Here is a 21,046-nt window from a genome sequence, read left to right as displayed (position 1 = left end):
TAATATTGATAAAAGAGACGGTCTATCAAGATATACAGTGGTCATGAACTTATGTGCACCTACCAGACTTCATCTATATAAATCAAAATTGGCAGAGTTAGGGGGAAAAGTTGACAAATCTATAGCCATATTGAAGACTTTAAAACATCTCATCTAGAAACTGATAGAAAAGGCTACAAACAGTAGGAAAAATAGAAAGATTGAGTGATACCGTTAGCAAGGTTGATCAAACAGTTATATATGGAGAGAGAACCTTGCTTTCAACAAAGAATATGTAATTTTTTTCAAGCACACATGGAAGAATTATAAAATCCCAGCTATATAGTAAGCTATAAACAAAGTAATAAAAATTCTAGAGCAGCAATAATATAGACTACAGATCTTCCTCAACCTATGATGGGGTTATATCCTGATAAACCCCCTCATAAATAGAAAATGCTTTTAATACACTTAACCTCTTGAACATCATGTAGCTTAGCCTAGCCTACCTTAAACATGCTTAGAACCCTTACATTATAGCGTACTGTTGGGCAAAATCATCTCCTACACAGCCTATTTTATTTTATTTTAAATGTTTTTATTTTATCTTTGAGAGAGAGGGAGACACAGAATGTGAAGCAAACCCCAGGCTGTGAACTGTCAGCGCAGAGCCTGATGCAGGGCTCGAACTCACGGACCTTGAGATCATGACCTGAGCGGAAGTCAGATGCTTAACCAACTGAGCTACCCAGGCGCCCCCTACAAAGCCGATTTTATAATAAAGTGTTGAATATCTCATGTAATTTATTGAATACTGGATTGAAAGTGAAAAACGGAATGGTTAAATGGGTACAGAATGGTGTGAGTGGTTGGTTGTTCACCCTCATGGAGCTGAGGCTCACTGTTTCTGTCCAGCATGACAAGAGAGTATCATACCACATATCGCTAACCAGGAAAAGATCAAAATTCAAGGTACAGTTTCTACAGAATGTGTATCACTTTTGCACCATCATCATCGAAAACTCATAAGTCAGACCATCATAAGTTAGGGACCATCTGTATATATACTCTGACACATGCAGTAAGATTAGAAATCAACAATAAAGCCAGCTTGACAGAGAAACATGAATTTGGAAACAGAAAAAAATGTTCTAAATAATTCTTGAGTTGAACCACAAATCACAATAAAACTTAGTAAATAGAGCCGAACAATTGAAAGCACTTCACATCATGACTTATTGGGTACAGCTCATTCAGTTCTTTGAGCCAAAGAGGCTTTTATTGGAAAGCAAAATAGACATTAAGTAAACTAAGCAATCGATTCAAGAAGCCAAAAACAAAAACAAAAACCAAACAAAAAACACAGGATATACTCAACCTAAGAGGATGGAAATAACCAGGAAAAAAGGGCAGAAATTAATAGAGGAAAATAGACATGATCAACAGAACCAAAAGTGGGTTACTTTTATTTTTGTAATAAAATAGACAGACCTTTTGCAGGACTTGTAAAGGAAATGAGAAAAGGCACCAAGTAAAAACAAAATAAGAAATAACCATAGAATATAATAGAGTCTTTTAAGAGAATGCTATATAGAGCCATTAACACAAAAATTTGAAAACTTTGATAAAAATTTTCTAGAAGTTACCCCAATTTGCTTAAAAATTAGAAAATCTTTGTATAGATTATTAATTTTTACCCAAATTGTTACCCACCCCACCAGCAAAAAAATACTAAGACTAATTGAACTTTGCCAAAATTTCCAAAATTACGTTTTTTTCTCTTAAAGAACTATTTCAGAAAGGAATAACTACACCTCATAAGATTATTATAATCTTGATCAGTGATCAGATCAAGATCAAACTTTTCTGTAAAAGGCCAGATAATAAATACTTGAGACTTTAGAAGCCATATGGTATCTGTCACCAAATATCCAATTCTGCTGTCATAACATGAATGAGCCATACACAGTACTTAACATGAGTGAGCATGGCTATGTTCCAATGCAAGTTTATTTATAGAAATCGATGGCAGGGGGCGCCTGGGTGGCTCAGTCCATTAGGCGTCTAACTTTGGTTCAGGTCATGATCTCGCGGTTTGTGGGTTAGGGCCCCATGTTGGGCTCTGTGCTGACAGCTCAGAGCCTGGAGCCTGCTTTGGATTCTTTGTCTCCTCCTCTCTCTGCCCCTCCCATGCTCATGCTTTGTCTCTCTCTGTCTCTCTCTGTCTCAATAATAAATAAACGTTAAAAAAAATTTTTTTTTAAATCGATGGCAGGATAGATTTGGCCCATGGGTTATAGTTTGCTGGCCCCCGATCTTAATAATTAAAAGTAGAAAGAAGGCAGCTCTTTGTGTCCACGGGTCCTGTCCCTATACTTTAATAAAACCACCCTTTTGCACCGGAAAAAAAAAGAAAAGAAAAAAAAGTAGAAAGGAGCCATAAATTCTCACTTATGAACTTGGATACAAAAATCCCAAGCAAAATAAGAGCAAATAGAATCTAAAGCTCTCTCAAGATACCACACAACTAAATTATCCCAAGAGTACAAGTCTTAGAGAATACATTTATGTAATTTACTTCATTAAGAGATTAAAATTATCATCTCAGTAAATGAGGAAAAATTATTAAAATTCAATATCCAGGGGCGCCTGGCTGGCTCAGTCAGCAGAGCATGCAACTCTGATCTTGGGTCGTGAGTTCAAGCCCCACATTAAGGGATAGATTGTGCTTAAAAATTTTTTTTAAATCTTTAAGATAAAATTTGGGATCCATTCATCTTGAAAGTTATTAGCAAACTAAAAATAAAAGGAAGCTCCTTAACCTGATAGAATGTCTAATAAAACCTGTGGTAAGCATTATATTTTGAAACGGTCCATGTTCCCAACAGACAGGGAAAAGGCAGTTATGTTTGCTATAAGGCTACCATTTAATATTGAACTGAGGTCCTAGCCACTGAAGTAAGACAGAAATAAATACAAATTACAAATATTCCAAAGGAAGCTGCAGGGGTGCCTGAGTGGCTCAGTCGGTTAAGCGTCTGACTCTTGAGTTCGGCTCAGGTTATAATCTCACAGTTCAGTTTCTCGTCAGGCTCTGCGCTCTCTCTCCCTCTCTCTCTTCTCCATTCCCCACTCATGTGTGCATGCTGTCTCTCAAGTAATAAACTTTAAGAAAAAAAAAAAGCAAAATTGTCATTATTTGAAGATGATGTCATTATTAACTTAAAAAACCAAAGGAACACAACAGAAACTAGTAGATCTAGTAAGAGCATTTAGAAGGGTTGTAAAACATAAGATTAATATGCGGAAACCAGCAGTGTTTCTTTAAAAACAGTAATTGATTAGAAAATATGTGACTTTTAGGGGTACCCGGGTGGCTCAGTTGGTTAAGCCTCAGACTTCAGCTCAGGTCATGATCTCATGGTTTGTGGATTTGAGCCCCACGTCGGGCTCTGTGCTGACAGCTCAGAGCCTGGAGCCTGCTTCGGATTCTGTGTCTCCCTCTCTCTCTGCCCCTCCCCTGCTCTCATGCGTGCCTTCTCTCTCTCCCTCATAAATAAGTAAACATTTAAAAATTTTAATTAAAAAAGGAATTATGTAACTTTTAATATGGCATTCATAGCAATAAAACTAAACTAAAATGCCTTGCTGTAGACTAATAGAGTACAGGGCCTTTACAATAAAAATAATAAAACCTTCTGTTGAAGGAATGAAAAAAGACGTAAGTAAAGGGAGAGATACAGTCTGTTCTTGGATGAGAAGACTACATATTATAAAGGTATTTCTCAAATTAATCTAAAAATTCAATAATAAAACATCCCGAAAGGATTTTTGAGAGATCTGAAAAACTGATTTTTGAAATTTGTATGGAAGAATAAAGGTACCAAAATGGCTTTGAAGTTTTTGAAAAAGAACGGAGGATAAAGCTGTATTAATTAAAACCATGTGATATTAGTATATAAATTAATAACTAGATTAGTAAAATAGAATGATCTGTATGGGTCTATTCTGGAGTATCCAGACTACTGGCTATTGGGGAATAAATTCCCCTATTAATTTTGGTGGATCATATTATAAAACTCTTCAAACTAGGGACGCCTGGGTGGCTCACTTGGTTGGGGGTCCGACTCTTGGTTTCAGCTTGGGTCAAAATCTTACAGTATGTCAGTATGTTGGTTCAGGCCCCACATTGGGCTCTGTGCTAACAAGCAGAGCCTGCTTGGGATTCTCTCTCTCTCTCTCTCTCTCTCTCTCTCTCTGCCTTACCCTGCTCTCTGTTTCTCTCTCTCAAAATAAATAAACTTGAAAAAACTTCAGAATGTTAGAAAAAATGTGGGAGACTAAAAGAATACTAAACAGGCAAAAGGAAAAGATAAGCAAAATCAGCAATATCTAATAGAACATGTTTAGCAAAGGGCATTAGAAACAAAGATAGAAATAAGTCAGAGAAAGACAAATACTGTATGATTTCATTCATATATAGAATGAAATAACAAAGGGCAAAAAGAGAGAGAGACAAACCAAGAAACAGACTCATAACTATAGAGAACAAACAGGTAGTTATCAGAAGGGGGGTGAGAGGGTGGGGAAATAGGTGATGGGCATTAAAGAATACACTTAGTGTGATGAGCAATGAGTAACATATAGAATTGTTAAATCACTGTATTGTACACTTAAAACTAATATAACACTGTATGCTAACTATACTGGAATTGAAATTGAAAAACAATAGAATTTTTAAAAAATGAAGTTAAAGGACAAGTGTCAGATTGGGAGCATGTATTTACCACAGAGAGTAAGTGTTAAGAAGATATCATTTCTGGGGTGCCTGGGTGGCTCAGTCAGTTGAGCATCCGACTCTTGATTTCAGCTTGGGTCATGATCCCAGGGTTGTGAGATTGAGTTCTGTGCTGTGCATGGGGTCTGCTTGGGATTCTCTCTCTCTCTCTCTCTCTCTCTCTCTCTCTCTCTCTCTCTCTCTCTCTCAATCTCTCTCTCTTTCTTTTTCTCTCTTCCTCTCTTCCCCTCTCCGCTGCTCGTGTGCTCACTCTTGCTCTCAAATAAATTTTTTAAATATGTAATTTCTGAAGATCACTGCAATCAAATAAGAAAAATGGATGAACAGTATGAATTCCCGGAAGAAATTTAAATGCCCACTAAACAGGAAAAAGTACACAGAAAACTTATGCAATATAATTTCATATTCATTATGTTGACTTTAAAAGGCTGACAACAAAAACCATCCTCTTGTTAAAGAGGAACAAGAGTGATGGGAACTGGTACATTGCCTGTGTACTCGAACATACCAGGTAGTTATTGCCATATGAGAAACTATCCCAAAACTCAATGGCTTAAATTAGTTAAGTATTGATTATTACAGGGGCGCCTGGGTGGCTCAATCAGTTGAGCGTCCAACTTCAGCTCAGGTCATGATCTCAGAGCTTGTGGGTTCGAGCCCGACATCGGGCTCTGTGCTGACGGCTCGGAGCCTGGAGCCCACTTCGGATTCTGTGTCTCCCTCTCTCTGCCCCTAACCCACTCACATTCTGTATCTGTCTCTCTCAAAAATAAATAAACATTAAAAAAAATTTTTTTTTAAGTATTGATTATTACACACAGACCCATGGGTCTGCTTCTAGTGTCTACTCCGATGTCTGTGGCCAGCTCTGGGTCGAGTAGGCAGCTCTGCTGGTTTTAGCTGGGCTCTCACAGTGGGAGGTTAGCTGGCTCTAGGCTGCTTTGGAACACCCTCAGCTGAGACAGGTCTTTCATTCTTTTTTTTTTTTTTTTTTTTTTTTTTAGTGTTTGTTTATTTTTGAGAGAGACAGAGACGGAGTATGAGCAAGGGAGGGGCAGAGAGAGAGGGAGACAGATTCCGGAACAGGCTCCAGGTTCCGAGCTGTCAGCACGGAGCCCGGCACAGGGCTCGAACTCACAAACCGCGAGATCATGACCCAAGCGTGACGCTTAACCAACTGAGCCACCTAGGTGCCCCGTTCATTTTTCAGGAGAGTAGCTCTCGTGGCGATGGCAGAGTTCCAAGAGAAAAAGTAGAAACTCGAGACCTCTTGAGGCCTAGGCTTGGAACTGGTATGCCATCCTTCTGCGTTCTGTCGGCCAAAGCAAGTCATAAGGCCAGCCTTGTATAGGAGTAGGTTAATAGATCCTGTCTCTTGATAGGAAGAGCTGTAAAATTACATTTCAAAGGATGTGGATACAGGAAGAGGTGGGGAATTGCACTCATTTCTGCCACTGATGTACTGCATAGAAGAACTTGATAATATGTGGGAAAATTGGAGGTACCTATCATATGATCCAGAAACTCCCATACATGGTAGGCAGCAAGGATATCTACAAGAAAGGTTTTGGGTTTGTTTTCGGTTTTTTGTTAAAGTGTTTTTCATAATAGCAGGACTAAATGTCTAGCAACAAGTAAATGGATTAATTGTGGCAAATTCCTAAAGTAGAATACTGTTCAACAACTAAGATGAATTAACAAGAACTATATGTTTCAATATATCTAAGACTCAGAATCATGATACTGAGGGGGAAAGGTTGCAGAAGATATTATCTTTTTTTTTTTTTTTTTTTGAGAGAGAGCAGGCACGCGTTTGGGGGGTGGGGGGCAGGCAGAGAGAGAGAGAAATCTCAAGCAGACTCTGTGTCCAATGTGGAGCCCAGCGGGGCTCAATCCCACGATCCTGGGACTGTGACCTGAGCCAAAATCAAGAATCAGGCCCTCAACCAACTGAGCCACCCAGTTGCCCCTACCCTAATCCTTTTTTTTAATTGAGTAAAGAAACATACAGAAAACACTATTTACCATGAATAGTGGGTATATACCTAAGTAGTACAAGTGTAAAGACATGCAGGAGAATGATAAACACCAAATTCAGGTCAGTAGCTACCTCTGAGGGCTGGGGAGTACCCAAGGGGCCTCGGTTGTACCAGCAGTTTTATTTATTTCTTTAAAAAAAAATACACAAAATGATACATTACTATTATTATTTTATTTACTTTTTTGATGTTTGAAATATTTCATTTAAAAAACAAAACGGGCACCTCGGTGGCTCAGTTGGTTAAGCGGCCAACTCTTGATTTCAGCTCCCGTCGTAATCTCACGGTCGTGAGATCAAGCCCTGCGTTGGGCTCCTCACTGGGCATGGAACCTGCTGAAGATTCTCTCTCCCCCTCTCTCCGCCCCTCCTCCCTCTCTCAGAAACAAAACACTCTGGGATGGGATATCACTGGACTTAGTACAGTGGCTTCCCATCTGCTTTCCTCTGTCTTCACTGTGATTCTTTCCTTCTGTAATTTAAGTTTGGCAGGTACCAGAAAGGTATGTGCATTAAGACAATATATTTGGGTTCATGGGTTTCCTCATACAGACACTTGCATTAGAGTCGCTGCCCTGAGCTCCTTTTGGGTCTGGGTTTATTGCTTTAATAGAGCAAGCTTTTCTACCACATTGCCCTTGAATGTTCAGAATCTTTGTTTTGGGATGCTCAGTCTTCCTCTGAGAGCTGCCTTCTAAATCAAAGGAAGTAGCAGGAAGCGTGCTGATACAGGACCACAATACCTGACTAAAAAAGGGGCTTCAGCCATACTGGTAATTTTTCTCACGTGAGAAGTTCAGAAGCTGGACATTTCCCTCCTTGCTTCAGCAGTTCAGCCACCTCAGGACTTTGGCTCGATTCTCATCGGTTCTCATCGATTCTCTTGCCCTCCCCCTTACAATCACAAGATGACTGACCGTAGCAGCTCCAAGTTTCAGGTCCCCGCTTCACAAGCAAGGTGTAGGGTTTCTTTTTGTGTAGCTCTTTTTATCATGGTGGGAAATCTTTCCCATAAGCCCCCAAGGGACATCTTCTCAGAAGCCACTGACCCAGAAGTGGGTCACGGCACACCTGGACCTGTCACTGCAGAGGGGAGCGGAACTCCCTGCGCCATACTGGGAGGGCCACAGCCCTCATCTGAACGGGATCTGGGTCTTACTGGCAGCCAAGTGGAAGGAATGTCTGTGGGTTAGACATCCATCATGTCTGCCAGAATGTCCGCCTTACAGTGAAAAATAGCTTTCGGAAGGTGGCGATCCTCTTTGTACCCCCCCAAACTAACAACAAAGCCAGACCATTTTAGGGGCATTCTCAAAGGCCCATCCATGCTAGTGGCTCTGCCGGAGTGTCGTGTACACACTCGGAGAGCTTACTAGAAGGAAAGATGGGATCCCTGGAGTCAACCTGGTTGGTACTTCCAATCTCAATAAAACACCCCACAGGGAAAAAAGACATTTGTGGGGGTTTTTTTTCTTTTTTCTTTTTTCTTTTTAAAAGGTAGGCAGTTGGACGCCTGGTGGCTCAGTCCGTTAAGCATCCGACTTCAGCTCAGGTCAGCGTCTCACGGTTTGGGGGTTCAAGCCCCACATTGGGCTGTCAGCACAGAGCCCGCTTTAGATCCTCTGTCCCTTTCTCTCTCTGCCCCTCCCCTGCTCGTGCTCGCTTGCTGTCTCTCATAAATAAATATTTTTTAAAAGAGGGTTTTCATTTTTTTTAACTAATTTATTTATTTTGAGAGAGAAAGAGAGGGAGAGAGGCAGAGAGAGGGAGAAAGAGAATCCCAAGCCGACTCCGCACCATCAGCGCAGAGCCCAGTGTGGGGCTCGAACTCAGAACCGTGAGATCATGACCTGAACCAAAAACCGAGTCGGACGCCCAACCTGAGCCGCCCAGGCGCCCAATAAAATTTTTTTAAAAATTAAAAAGTAGGCAGTTGCTCAAATTATTTTTGTTATCTAGACCTAAAGTGCTAGAATTGATGTTTTATACTTTGAAGTTCAAGGAAGCACTTGCCTGCATATGGTTGAATAGCAAAGGGCGATAGATACTTTATTTGGAATTCTTACTACTAGCTAAGATGGGCTTTTAAATAAAGACTCTGCCTCTGGATTAGGGGCTTTTGACATGTGAATTGGAATTATAACTGCTTTTGTATGATTTTAAGAAGAACGGGTTCATGCCAGCACCGACTAGACCAAACTTACATATGCCCCGAATCAGATCTATCCCCGATGTCTGAGCCAACTCTCTGTCTCATGTGACCCTGACACCTACCCCAACTCGCAGGCAAGAATCATGTGAGAGATAAAAATAACTCTCTCCTGTTGCTTGTGGCAGCAGTTGAGCGGGAGCTAGCTCAGAGTTAATTGGACTATGGAGAATCGTGAAAACGTTAAATAGTTGCAGTGAACTCTGTCTTGAAGGACCTTTGCCTCTGAGGAATCTCCCTCTTGCTCAGCACTGTGACTTTAAAGAACTGAAATCCTCTTTCTTACTCGAGAGGCACCTCCTCTTAAGGAAACTGCTGAATCTCAATTTAGAAGCTGGTAAACATAAGAACATTCCTTTGCTTTTCACCATAGAATCACTGGTAGGATCACCTTAGATAGAATTCTCCAAAGTGGGGGCACCTGAGTCGCTCAGTTGGTTAAGCGTCTGACTCTTGGCTTTTTGGCTCAGGTCATGATCTCATGGTTTGGTGAGTTCAAGCCCTGTGTCAGGCTCTGCACCGAGGGCACGGAGCCTGCTTGGGATTCTCTCTCTCCTTGTCTCTGTCTCTCCCCCACTCGCACTGTCTCTGTCTCTCCCAAATAAATAAGATAAAATAAAACTTGAAAAAGAATTTTCCAAAGTAGATCCCTTCCTTAAATATTGGTATAAAACTGGAAACACAGAGACAAATAAAGCTATTGTTAATTTCTACAACTTGACAGTTAATTAGAAGTGAAGAGAAATGTCACTGAAATTTAACATCCAGGTGGCAGCATTATTTAATTTACACTAACCTTGATAAGAAAGCATCTGTTTTGGGGCGCCTTGGGTAACTCAGTTGGTTAAGCATCCAACTCTTAATCTCGGCTCAAGTCATGATCTCATGGTTTGTGAGGTCTAGCTCCATGTCAGGCTCTGTGCTGACAGTGTGGAGCCTGCTTGAGATTCTCTCGCTCCCTCTCTGCCCCTCTCCTGCTCGTGCATGCATATGCACATGCTCTCTGTGTCTCTCTCAAAACAAATAAGAATTTTTAAAAATGCATCTGCTTTATAAAGAAAACTGTTTTTGTGTTTTTTCCAACTGCCTATGGCACAGTAAATCATAGATATATGTTGGTATTGAATGCAGAAGATACTGTTAAAAGTTTTAAATAAATTATATTGAGTTGTCATAATATTAAATTAGTTGTGCCCTTAAAAATTGAAGGTCATTTTCTAAACTTTTGGTTTCTTTAAGAAAAAAAAAAAATTAGGGGCACTTGGGTGGCTCAGTTAAGCATCCGACTCTTGATCTCAGCTGAGGTCTTGCTCTCAGGGTCCAAGCCCCACATTGGGCTCCGCACCAGGCATAAAGCCTACTTTAAAAAATAGGGGCGCCTGGGTGGCTCAGTCGGTTGGGCGTCCGACTTCGGCTCAGGTCATGATCTCACAGTTCATGGGTTCGAGCCCCACGTCGGGTTCTGTGCTGACAGCTCGGAGCCTGGAGCCTGCTTCAGGTTCTGTGTCTCCCTCTCTCTGCCCCTCCCCTGTTCACACTCTGTCTCTGTTTCAAGAATAAATAAACATTAAAAAAAATTGTTTTAATAAAAAATAATTGAACCGTTAGAACTACTGAAGAGAACTCTTTCTCTACTTTGTGGAAGAGCAATGTGAATGATGGCCTGTGTGAACCTCTGTGAATCTCCTTAACCCCCTTCCTTCCCTCCCAGCCTGACAGCCTTGCCCTTAGTCGCTATCAGTGGGGACCTGTCACTGTGCAGGAGCACAGCTAAATTGATCTGAGCTTTTGGGCTGCCTGGGATCAGGGTACAGAATTGGCTTTCTAGCCTAAGCTGGCCTGCCATCTTGTCCCACTTGTTCAGGCAGCTTCATTGGTTAATTCATGAAGTACAATCTAACTTCTTAGCTCGCCGTGGAGTGCAGTTATCTCTAAAAATGTAGAGAATCAGTTTAGTAGCACCTGGCTGGCTCAGTCAGTGGAGCAGGTAACTCTTGATCTTGGGGTTGTGAGTTTGAGCCCTACACTGGGTGTGGAAATTACTTTAAAAAAAATAATATATTTTTTAAAAGGTGGTTTTTTGTTTTTTTTAACGTAGAGAATCAGTTTAAATAAGAAAGGGTAGACGTTTCTATTTGAGTAGACTCAAAAGCCACAGAGGGGAAAGAATGGGTAGGAACTGAAACAAGCATGTTGGCAAGAGAAAGGAAAAGGATTCTTTGGCACATAAATAGCAAAAATTAATTTCAAAGTGTAACCTACCTAGGAGTCTTGCCTTTAAATTGGCTTCTATTGTTTTTATTACTAAATATCTCTAGAGAACTTTTAGAGCACTCATTTTAAAATTTTGTTCATTCTCTACAAACTTAATGAGCACCTAATTTTTAGTTTTTGTACAAATAACATGGCAATGGTAATAGGAAATAAGTTACAGCATTCCCCAGGCATTTCCAGAGATTTCTCCTTCCCTTATTATCTCTCCCCACTTCTGCCCCTAGCATAGACAGATAAAAAAAATATAAAAAGCAAAAGCTAAAAAGACATAGCCTGGCTCAAAAGCAAGGTGGACACCATATCCACAGATCAGAAACAGTAGAAGTGCTGAATATCATGGAAGAGCTGCAGCCGGCCTGGCCTTGGGTGGTCAGACCCCTTGCGGTGGGGGGAGCCCAAGTTCCCAACGGAAAGGATACCAGGAGCTGAGACTTCCATTTTGAAAAAAAATTTTTTTATTTTTTAAAATTTTTAAAAATTTGTTATTTTTATTTTATTTTTGAGAGAGAGAGAGAGAGAGAGAGAGAGAGAGCGAGCACAAGTGGAGGATGGGCAGAGAGAGAGGGAGACACAGAATCCAAAGCAGGTTCCAGGCTCTGAGCTGTCAGCACAGAGCCCGACGCGGGGCTCGAACTCACGGACCATGAGATCATGACCCGAGCTGAAGTTGGACACTCAACCGACTGAGCCACCCAGGCGCCCCAGGAGCTGAGACTTTTAGAAAGATGTGGGCCTGCGTAGAGAGGGGACACAGACCCAGTGCACACTACAAGATGGAGCCAAACCACCCCCTAATTCCATGACTCTGCCTGTGGTATTCCCTGTGTCACCTTGGAGCAGGAGCCCTTAAACTGTCGCTTTAAGACCAAGCTTTGGAGAGCTTGGTGAAAGCAGCCTCACAAGGAAGCTCTTCACTAATTGGAATATAAGTTTACTTGAGATGAAGTGAATTTTATAGCATGGCCTGACAAGGAACTGAAATATGTTCAGGGTATTCAAAATTAAAGAAAGAATAACTTCCGTTTTAAAAGAACAAAAAAATCATGGAAACAAAGGCATACATAATGGAAACAGATACGTAAAGAACAGGTAGAAATGAGTAAAATCAAATGACTAGAGATGGGACAGCTCTAGTTTAGATTCATTTGAAAAGAAAATTAAGTAATTGGAATAGACTGAAAAATTTACCTATGATGCATCAGAAAATCTTTTAAAAAATGCCAAAGGGCCAATGGAAGATACAGAGTATATAAAGGCCTGCCACTGTGTAAAGTTGCCCCCTCCCTGTCACTGTTCTGTTTGTCACCTTGTCCTGCGCATCTCTGTCAATACCTGTCACTAGCAGAATCACCACATTTGTGTATTTGTTGATTTACTCTTTACCGAGTTTCTATACAGTATGCTGTCTGTTTGGGGCATACTGTATAAAGACAGCCAAGAATAAGTAAGATAAGGATCTTGCTCTCGTGGGTCTTGTGTTCTAGCCTATTCATCACCATACCTCTGGCACATACACTGTTATCTGGCTCAAATTAGCATTCAGTGTATTTGTTAAGTGAATGGATTAATTAATGAAGTAATTAATCTCTCAAAATACCTTCTGTGTGCCTCCATGGCCTTGATTATCTGATGTGTTTGGCCAGCTTTGCAGTGGGGAGAGAGACGGGGAGGAGATGAGAGAAATCCTCCCTCCCCAGAGTACACCCTGCTCTTACCAGTCTGTGACACACAGGAAATAGTGGTGACCTCCAGAGACCTGGAGTTCACCTAACATGTGTCCTCTTCAGAATGAGACCAGCAATGTGAACAGTATTAATGTGTTAATTTTTCTTTTTCACTTTTCAGGCTGGAGTAAAAGGGACATTGGGAAGATTAGTTGGAATTTTTGAGGTAAGTCAGTTAAAATCTTTGGTGCAATTGGTATCATATTAGTAACCATATTGTGTTATGTGTGTGTGTATGTATATATATATATATATATACATACACACATATACGCACACACACACACACATATATATACATGCATGTATACATGTATATATACATACATATCTTTGTCTTAGTCCATTTGGGCTGCTATAACAAAACAGTGGCTTATAAACAATAGAAATTGATTCCTCACAGTTCTGGAGGTTAGGAAGTCCCAAGATCAAGGCACCAGCAGATTCAGTGTCTGATGAGAACCACTTCCTGGTTCATAGTTACAGTTTCTCCTGCTATCCGAAAGTAGGGTGTTTGTATGCAACCTTTTGTAAGTTGAAGTGATAAGAAGTGAATAAGCAATTAATTTATATGCAGACTTTTTTTTAGCATTTCCAGAACCAAAACAGTACCTCTCTCAGGCTTTTCTTATACCTCAGGACACATCTTGTTAACGGACACGCAAAGTAAATCAAGATAAAGCACAGATGCTCACAGCCTCATTTCAAAGCCTTGGCGGCTTGATGAGGAAATGCCGAGTGTCGCTCCCGGGGAAGGAGTTTGGGGGTGCCGCTCCCCACGTTCCAGATGTGCACTGCCGCTCTCGTGGCTCGCTGCAACATAAATGCTAAATGGTGGTTTTGCTTTTCACCTCTTTTTTATAAAAGCAAAACTCCGGATTTCTTTCAGTTAGCAGAAACGGGTACTAATGTAGGTCTTCCGTAAAAGTGAAGCGTCATACCTAGAACTTTTGAAAAGCAGCACATTCCAGTAGCTGTCTCTCTACATGTTCTCACATGGCAAAAGAGGGAAGGTTGCTCACTGGGGTCTGTATCATGGCACCAATCCCATTTGTGAGGGTCAGCGCTCCTCACCTAATCCCCTCCCAAAGGCTCTCTCCTAATGCTATCCCATTGGGAATTAGGATTTGGGCCTCTGAATTGTGGGGGGTGTAAACATTCAGTCCGTTATAGTCTCAATCTAGCATAGATGCTGTCTTTGTTTCACCGACTTTTCAAAACAAAGCAGCACCAGCAGAGAATAACTTGCTTTCTTCTTTAAACTCCCATAGTCTCCTCCAAACAAATAGAATTATTTGTAAGTGCAGGCATACCTCAGAGATACTGCAGGTTCAGTTCCACACCACCGCAATAAAGCAAATATTGTGATAAAGCAGGTCAAATGTTTCTTTGTTTTTGGTCAGGGCATATAAAAGTTGTATTTACACAATATGTAGTCTGTGAAGTGTATACATACACTTAGAGTACGTATGTTAACATATATACCTTTATTTAAAAATACTTTATTGCTGGGGCACCTGGGTAGCTCAGTTGGTTAAATGTCTGACTCTTAGTTTCAGCTCAGGTCATGATCTCACGGTTTGTGAGTTCGATCCCTGCATTAGGCTTTGTACTGACAGCACGGAGCCTGCTTGGGATTCTCTCTCTCTCTGCCTCTCCCCCACCCACACGCACACGTGTGCTCTTTCTCTCTCTAAATAAATAAACTTCAAACCCTTTATTGCTAAAAAATGCTAACCATTGTGAGCTTTCATCAAGTTAAGTTATAATCTTTTTGCTGGTGGAGGGTCTTGCCTCCATGTTGATGGCTGCTGGCTGATCCAGGGTCGTGGTTGCTGAGAGTTGGGGTGGCTGTGGCAATGCCTTAAAATAAGTTTGCTGCATCGATCGACTCTTCCTTTCATGAACAATATCTGTGTAGCAGGCAATGCTCTTTGTTAGCATTTTACCCACAGTAGAACTTCTTTCAAAATTGGAGTCAGTCCTCTCAAACCCTGCCACTGCTTTATCAACTACATTTATGGAATACTCTGAATCTTCTGTTATCGTTTCAACAGTCTTCATAGCATCTTCACCAGGGGTAGATTCCATCTCAAGAAATCACCTTCTTTGCTCATCCACGAGAAGCAACTCCTCATCTGTTAAAGTTTGATATGAGCTGGGCAGTCCTGGCTGGCTCAGTCAGTTAAGTGTCTGACTTCGGCTCAGGTCACAGTCTCGCGGTTCGTGAGTTCAAACCCCACATCGGGCTGTGCACTAGTGGTGTGGAACCTGCTTGGGATTCTCTCTGCCCCATCCCCACTTGCACGCTCTCTCTCAAAATAAATAAATAAGTGGGACACCTGGGTGGCTCAGTCAGTTAAGCGTCCTACTTCGGCTCAGGTCATGATCTCACAGTTTGTGAGTTCCAGCCCCACGTCGGGCTCTCTGCTCACAGCTCCGAGCCTGGAGCCTGCTTTGGCTTCTGTGTCTCCCTCTGTCTCTGCCCCTCCCCTGCTCTCACTCTGTCTCTGTCTCTGTCTGTCTCTCTCTGTCTCTCTCAAATTAATTAATTAAAAAATTAAAGAACTAAAGATGTTTAAATAAATAAGTAAAGTTTTAAAAAAAAGTTTGATAATGAACTTGCAGCAGCTCAGTCCCATCTTCAAACTCCACTTCTGATTCTAGTTCTCTTGCTGTGTCCACCATATCTTCAGTTATTTCCTCCACTGAAGTCTTGAACCCCTCAAAGTCCTTCACAAAGGTTGGAGTCAACTTCTTCCAAACTCCTGTTAATGTTGGTATTTTTACCTTTTTCCATGAATTACCAGTGTCCTTGAGGGCATCTAGAATGGTGAATCCTTTCCAGAAGGTTTCCAGTTTACTTTGGCCAGATCCATCAGAGGAATCACTATCTATGGCAGCTGTAGCCTTATGAAATGTATTTCTTAAATAGTAAGGCTTGAAAGTTGAAGTCGCTCCTTGACCCATAAGCTGTGGGATGGATGTTTTGTTAGGCATGAGAACATTAATCTCAGTGTCCATCTCCATCAGAGCTCTTGGGTGACCAGGTGCACTGTCGATGGCAGTAATATTATGAAAGGAATCTTTTTTTTTTTCTGAGCAGGAGGTCTCAGCAGTGGGCTTAAAATATTCAGTAAACCATGTTGGAAACAGATGTGCTGTCATTCAGTCTTTGTTCCATTTATAGAGCACAGGCAGGGTAGATTTAGCAGAACTTTGAAGGGCCCTAGGATTTTTGGAATGGTCATTGACCATTGGCTTCAACTTTGAGTTACCAGCTACCTCTAAACAGAGAGTCAGTCTGTCCTTTAAAGCTTTGAAGCCAGGCATTGACCTCTCTAACTATGAAAGTCCTAGGTAGCATCTTTTTCCAATAGAAGGTTGAAAATCTGTTGTTGAGTGTAGTCACCTTCATGATTGATTTTAGCCGGACCTTCTGGACAACTTGCTGCAGCTTCCACATCAGCACCTGCCACTTCCCCTTGCGCTGTGGTGGGAGGGAGACGGCGTCTTTCCTTAAACTTCATCAACCAAGACTTTCTTCTGCAGCGTCCCCACCTCTCTCAGCCTTCATAGAATCGAGAGTTAGGGCCTTGCTCTGGAATAGGCTTCGGCTTCCGGGAACGTTACGGCTTCTTTGATCTTCTATCCAGACCACTCCAACTTTCCCCATATCGACAATAAGGCTGTTTGGCTTTCTTGTCATGCGTGTGTTCACTGGAGTAACGCTTTTGATTTCCTTCGAGAACTTTTCCTTTGCGTTCACAAGTTGGCTAACTTGTACAAGTGGCCTAGCTTTCAGCCTTTTTTGGCTTTCCACATGCCTTCCTCACTGAGCTTAATCATTTCTAGCTTTTGATTTAAAGTGAGAGTAAGAGACACAATTCTTTCTCTCCCTTGAACATTTAGAGGCCACTATGGGATTATTGATTGGCCTGATCTTAATTTTGTTGTGTCTCAGCAAATAGGGAGACCCAAGAGAGGGAGGATGACAGGGAGGGGCAGGAATGGCCGGTCAGTGGAGCAGTCAGAGCACACGCATTTGTCAGTTAAGTTCACTGTCTTACAGGAGTGTCGTTTGTGGCACCCAAAACAATTACAATAGTAACATCAAAAATTATTGATCACAGATCACCATAGCAAATATAATAATAATAAAAAGTCTGAAACACTGTGAGACTTACCAAAAGGATAGACACGAAGTGAGCAAGCACTGTTAGAAGAATGGCACCTATGGGCTTGCTCGATGCAGCGTTGCTGTAGACGTTCGAGTCGTAAAAAAGCAGTCGCTGTGAAGCACAATGAAAGAAGGTATGCCCAGATTACTTATCCCGTCCCTACCTCTCTTCCTCTTCTCTCAGGGTGTGAGGAGGGCAGATAAGTGTAGAGAAGACAGGAGGAAAAAGAAGATCCGAGTCACTATCGCAGAGGTGGAAGAAACAAGGAAATAGGCCGGGGTAGAGGTTTGGAGGGAGGCGGAAGCAAGTGAGAAATCGGGAATAGAGATGAGCAAGGTTAGCAGAAGGGGAGACGCGTGACGTCAGAGCTCACTTGCACTGATAGAACCCCCGCCACCCGCAGCCTCTTCTCCTTGTGTTTCAGCGAGTTAAATTTACTTGGTGCCTTTTGCATGAGAGATCACAAACTTCATTCTCACAGCATTCCTGTGAGGTTGTACTGAGGGGAAGGGGAAAGAAAAAAGAGATTAAAGCCTCGGCTTTAGAAGCCCAGCCAAAGAGCACAACCTTAAATGCAAGTGTGGCCTGTTCTAAATAGGCCATCTGGCACCATTCCCTGTATGATTGATTGTAGGACAATTAAAAGTGAAAGGAATCCTTGTATCTGCGCTCTGGACATATGGCTAAGAGTGTGTTTCACTTAAGTAATCTCAGCTCTCTAAGGGAAAGCTGTTTCTCTGTCCTTCTCTCTTTGCCCTTCAGAACCAGGAGAGGAAGCACAGAACGTATGTCTATGTGCTCGTTGTCACAGAAGTGCTGGAAGACTGGGAAGATTCAGTTAACATTGGTAAGTTGTCCCTAGATAGCCTCCAAAATGCTCCCCACAACGGGCCCTGGCCCACAGGTCATCACCCAAAGCCAGAAGCGAGCCTGATAAATGAAATAATAGAAGGATACGTTTAATGACACAAACATGTCCATTTTGAACTTGTGAAAGTTAGTATTTTGAAGTGTTTAAAAGGAAGTTGAAGTTGGGTACATGGTCCACAAATAGAAACATAGCACGTAAAAATAAGAAAAGACTGTTTCTAAAGTCGAATCGGACCCTCCTCAGCAGGTACCGACCCTCCTCCACAATGCTGGCCACGAAACCCCGCTGAGAGCAGACCCTCAGTTGTTCCTTGTGATGATGCTTGTTCACATGGTTGGGGAAAGCTGTTGGTTTGGTAGGGTGAGCCTCTCCCTCCAGAGTCATTTAATAGACACGGAGTCGTGGGAGTAGTTTCCGGTGTTAGTCCTATTACCCTTTGGGTGCCCCTGCCTTTCTCCTAAGGAGCTGTTTTCTTTGATCTCTCAAATCACTATTGGATGTGTATCTTTTGAACTAAAAACATAGGTGATCTAATGGTTGGTTCATGGTTTAACCTTTTGCCTCTAAAGGAAAGTATATTCTAGAAAAGTGTAATATTAATTTAACAACGTCTGTTATAATCGGCAAACGAATAAAATTCGCTTGCTAGAACCTCTCCCTTTATTGTGTGTATGCGCTTTGCCACCATGGCCCTCACACTGCTGATCGGGGCATCTCACAGCCCTTCAGCTTTTAACGGCTTCGTATCTGGTAAGGATGCAGTATGCTTAAGTAAATAAATTCAGTGGGGGTTATTAAAAATAGACTCCTTGACAGCCAGTGCTAGGGCTTTAAAAGGAGACAGAGATGAGTGTGGTGTGGCCCTGTCCTCAGAGCACTCTGTCAGGCGGGAGTCACACACTTGTGAGAGGAATTTTCAAGGTACCATTGCTCTATTAATATCCAACAAGCCTTTCACCTTGTACTACTTCTGAGAACTGAAATAATGAAATAATCTAAAATATGGAGGCTAAATCTGCAAGCCTTCCTTCCAGTGAGCCTTTTCCAGGTGGAAATTGGGTCTTAAACGGACACCTCCGTGAAGGATAAGTGAGCTAAGGCACACTCGTCTGATGGAATGTCACGCAGCTGTTAAACGCGGACTTACGAAAGCTAGCGTACCACGGGGAGGTGCTTATGAATTGGTGTTGGTGAGTGAGGAAAGCAGGGTACGGACCGATACACACATGACTTAGAGCTACTTTATTTATTTATTTTTTTATTTTTATTTTTTTTTCAACGTTTATTTATTTTTGGGACAGAGAGAGAGCATGAACGGGGGAGGGGCAGAGAGAGAGGGAGACACAGAATCGGAAACAGGCTCCAGGCTCTGAGCCATCAGCCCAGAGCCCGACGCGGGGCTCGAACTCACGGACCGCGAGATCGTGACCTGGCTGAAGTCGGACGCTTAACCGACTGCACCACCCAGGCGCCCCGACTTAGAGCTACTTTAAATAGGAATTTGAAATGAAAACAAAAACGAGGGACTGGCTTTGACCTACAGAATTGGCAGTGACGAAAGACAAGGTAGCCGTGCTGGCGGGGTGGGTGAGAACGGCATCCCAGCACACACAGGCAGCCCTGGGGCTCGGGATGGTCTTTCTGGAAAGCAGTTTGGCATTACAGGTCACGAGGTCTTTGGAGCCCAAATGTTTTATTCATCTCAGTTCTAGGCATCTTCCTCTGGGAGGTTAAAAGAAAAACAGATAAAGTGTTTTTTTTTAATTGTAGCATGATTTATAACAACTAAAATCACAGACTGTTGATGTCCAGTGATGGGGACACGGTTGCGTGAATGGCAGCACGTCCATGCTGGATGTTACGATGTAGTGCAGCCATTAAATGTCACGTTTGGCATAACCTAGAAGAGCGCTCCAGAAACGGCGTGAAGTAAAAAAGGAAGTAATAACAATACTGATCATAAGCAAGCTCTTAACAGCATGTGCTGTGTGCCAGGTCTTGTTCAGACGGCTTACATATATATTAATCCTCACAGCAGACTTGTGAGATAGGTGCACTGTCCCTACAGATGAGGAAAGTGGGGCACAGCTCAGTACCTAGTGCAGCCACTTATGCCAAACTGACAGTTCATGAGAGCCAGTGATGCGATGGGAGCCCAGCAGATTCGCTCCAGCAGCCATATGTCCAACCACAGCACTCTTACTAGAGCTTCTCGGGATTCGGGGCATCTTAAAAGCACGATCCCAGTTACAGCTGTCAAGCGCAGTGCCTTCTTCCAGTTCGATGAAGGAAAAGCAAAAGGCACTAAAATATTTAGAGTAGTCCTTTCTGGTTTATAATGTTAACGGGTAATTTCCATATTCTTCATACTTTCTTCCATTTTCCAATTTTAAGCAATCCTCTTTTACTGTGAGAGAAAAAATAAAGGATTTTAAAACACGAATTTGGGTGGGGGGCGGGGGGGGGGAGGTAAGATAACAAACCGAAAAGTTAATAGTGATGGTGTTCTTTTCTTAAAAATATTTTGTAATATGTTAGTACATAACTCTTAAACGCAAATTTTAAATGAACATCTGATTGATGACAAGCAGCCATCCTAATAATTCTGGAAGCTGACGTTCATGTTGAGTTTTGCAGGAGGTGGGGATGCTGGCTGCGCCTCCGGTGTGTACGTGCAGGCCGAGCAAGGCCCAGAGGCCCAGCAACGCAGGAAGAGACCACGAGCAGCAGCTCTCTCTGGAGGGCGCGGTGTACCGTTAGCCCCTCACTCTTCAGATGTCAGCATTGCACATGGTCTCTTTCCTGCATCTGACACCCGTAGTGTTGGAGGCATAGAAGCGGGCTTGCATTGTTCTTGTAAGAAAAGAGAGTAAGGAAAACTAGCTCTGTAACGCATCGTCTTAAAGTGTTGATAACCATTGGCTTTCCTGTTTTCATCTGCATTTTCTCCAGAGTTATAAGATCAGAAACTT

General features: G+C 42.1%; 1 protein-coding gene across 1 annotated transcript in view; it reads left to right on the top strand.

Annotated features, from left to right (window-relative positions):
- Positions 1-21,046, top strand: part of LOC115513831 (diphosphoinositol polyphosphate phosphohydrolase 1) — a 133,632-nt gene that overhangs the window by 104,092 nt on the left and 8,494 nt on the right. The window contains exons 3-4 of the mRNA XM_030315290.1: positions 13,144-13,188; positions 17,966-18,050. Of these exons, the coding sequence (XP_030171150.1) occupies positions 13,144-13,188; positions 17,966-18,050 (130 nt within the window). The remainder of the gene's footprint in view (positions 1-13,143; positions 13,189-17,965; positions 18,051-21,046) is intronic.

The sequence above is a fragment of the Lynx canadensis genome, chromosome B2 (assembly GCF_007474595.2).
Source record: "Lynx canadensis isolate LIC74 chromosome B2, mLynCan4.pri.v2, whole genome shotgun sequence".
NCBI lineage: Eukaryota > Metazoa > Chordata > Mammalia > Carnivora > Felidae > Lynx > Lynx canadensis.
This window is presented reverse-complemented; position numbering and strand designations above follow the sequence as displayed.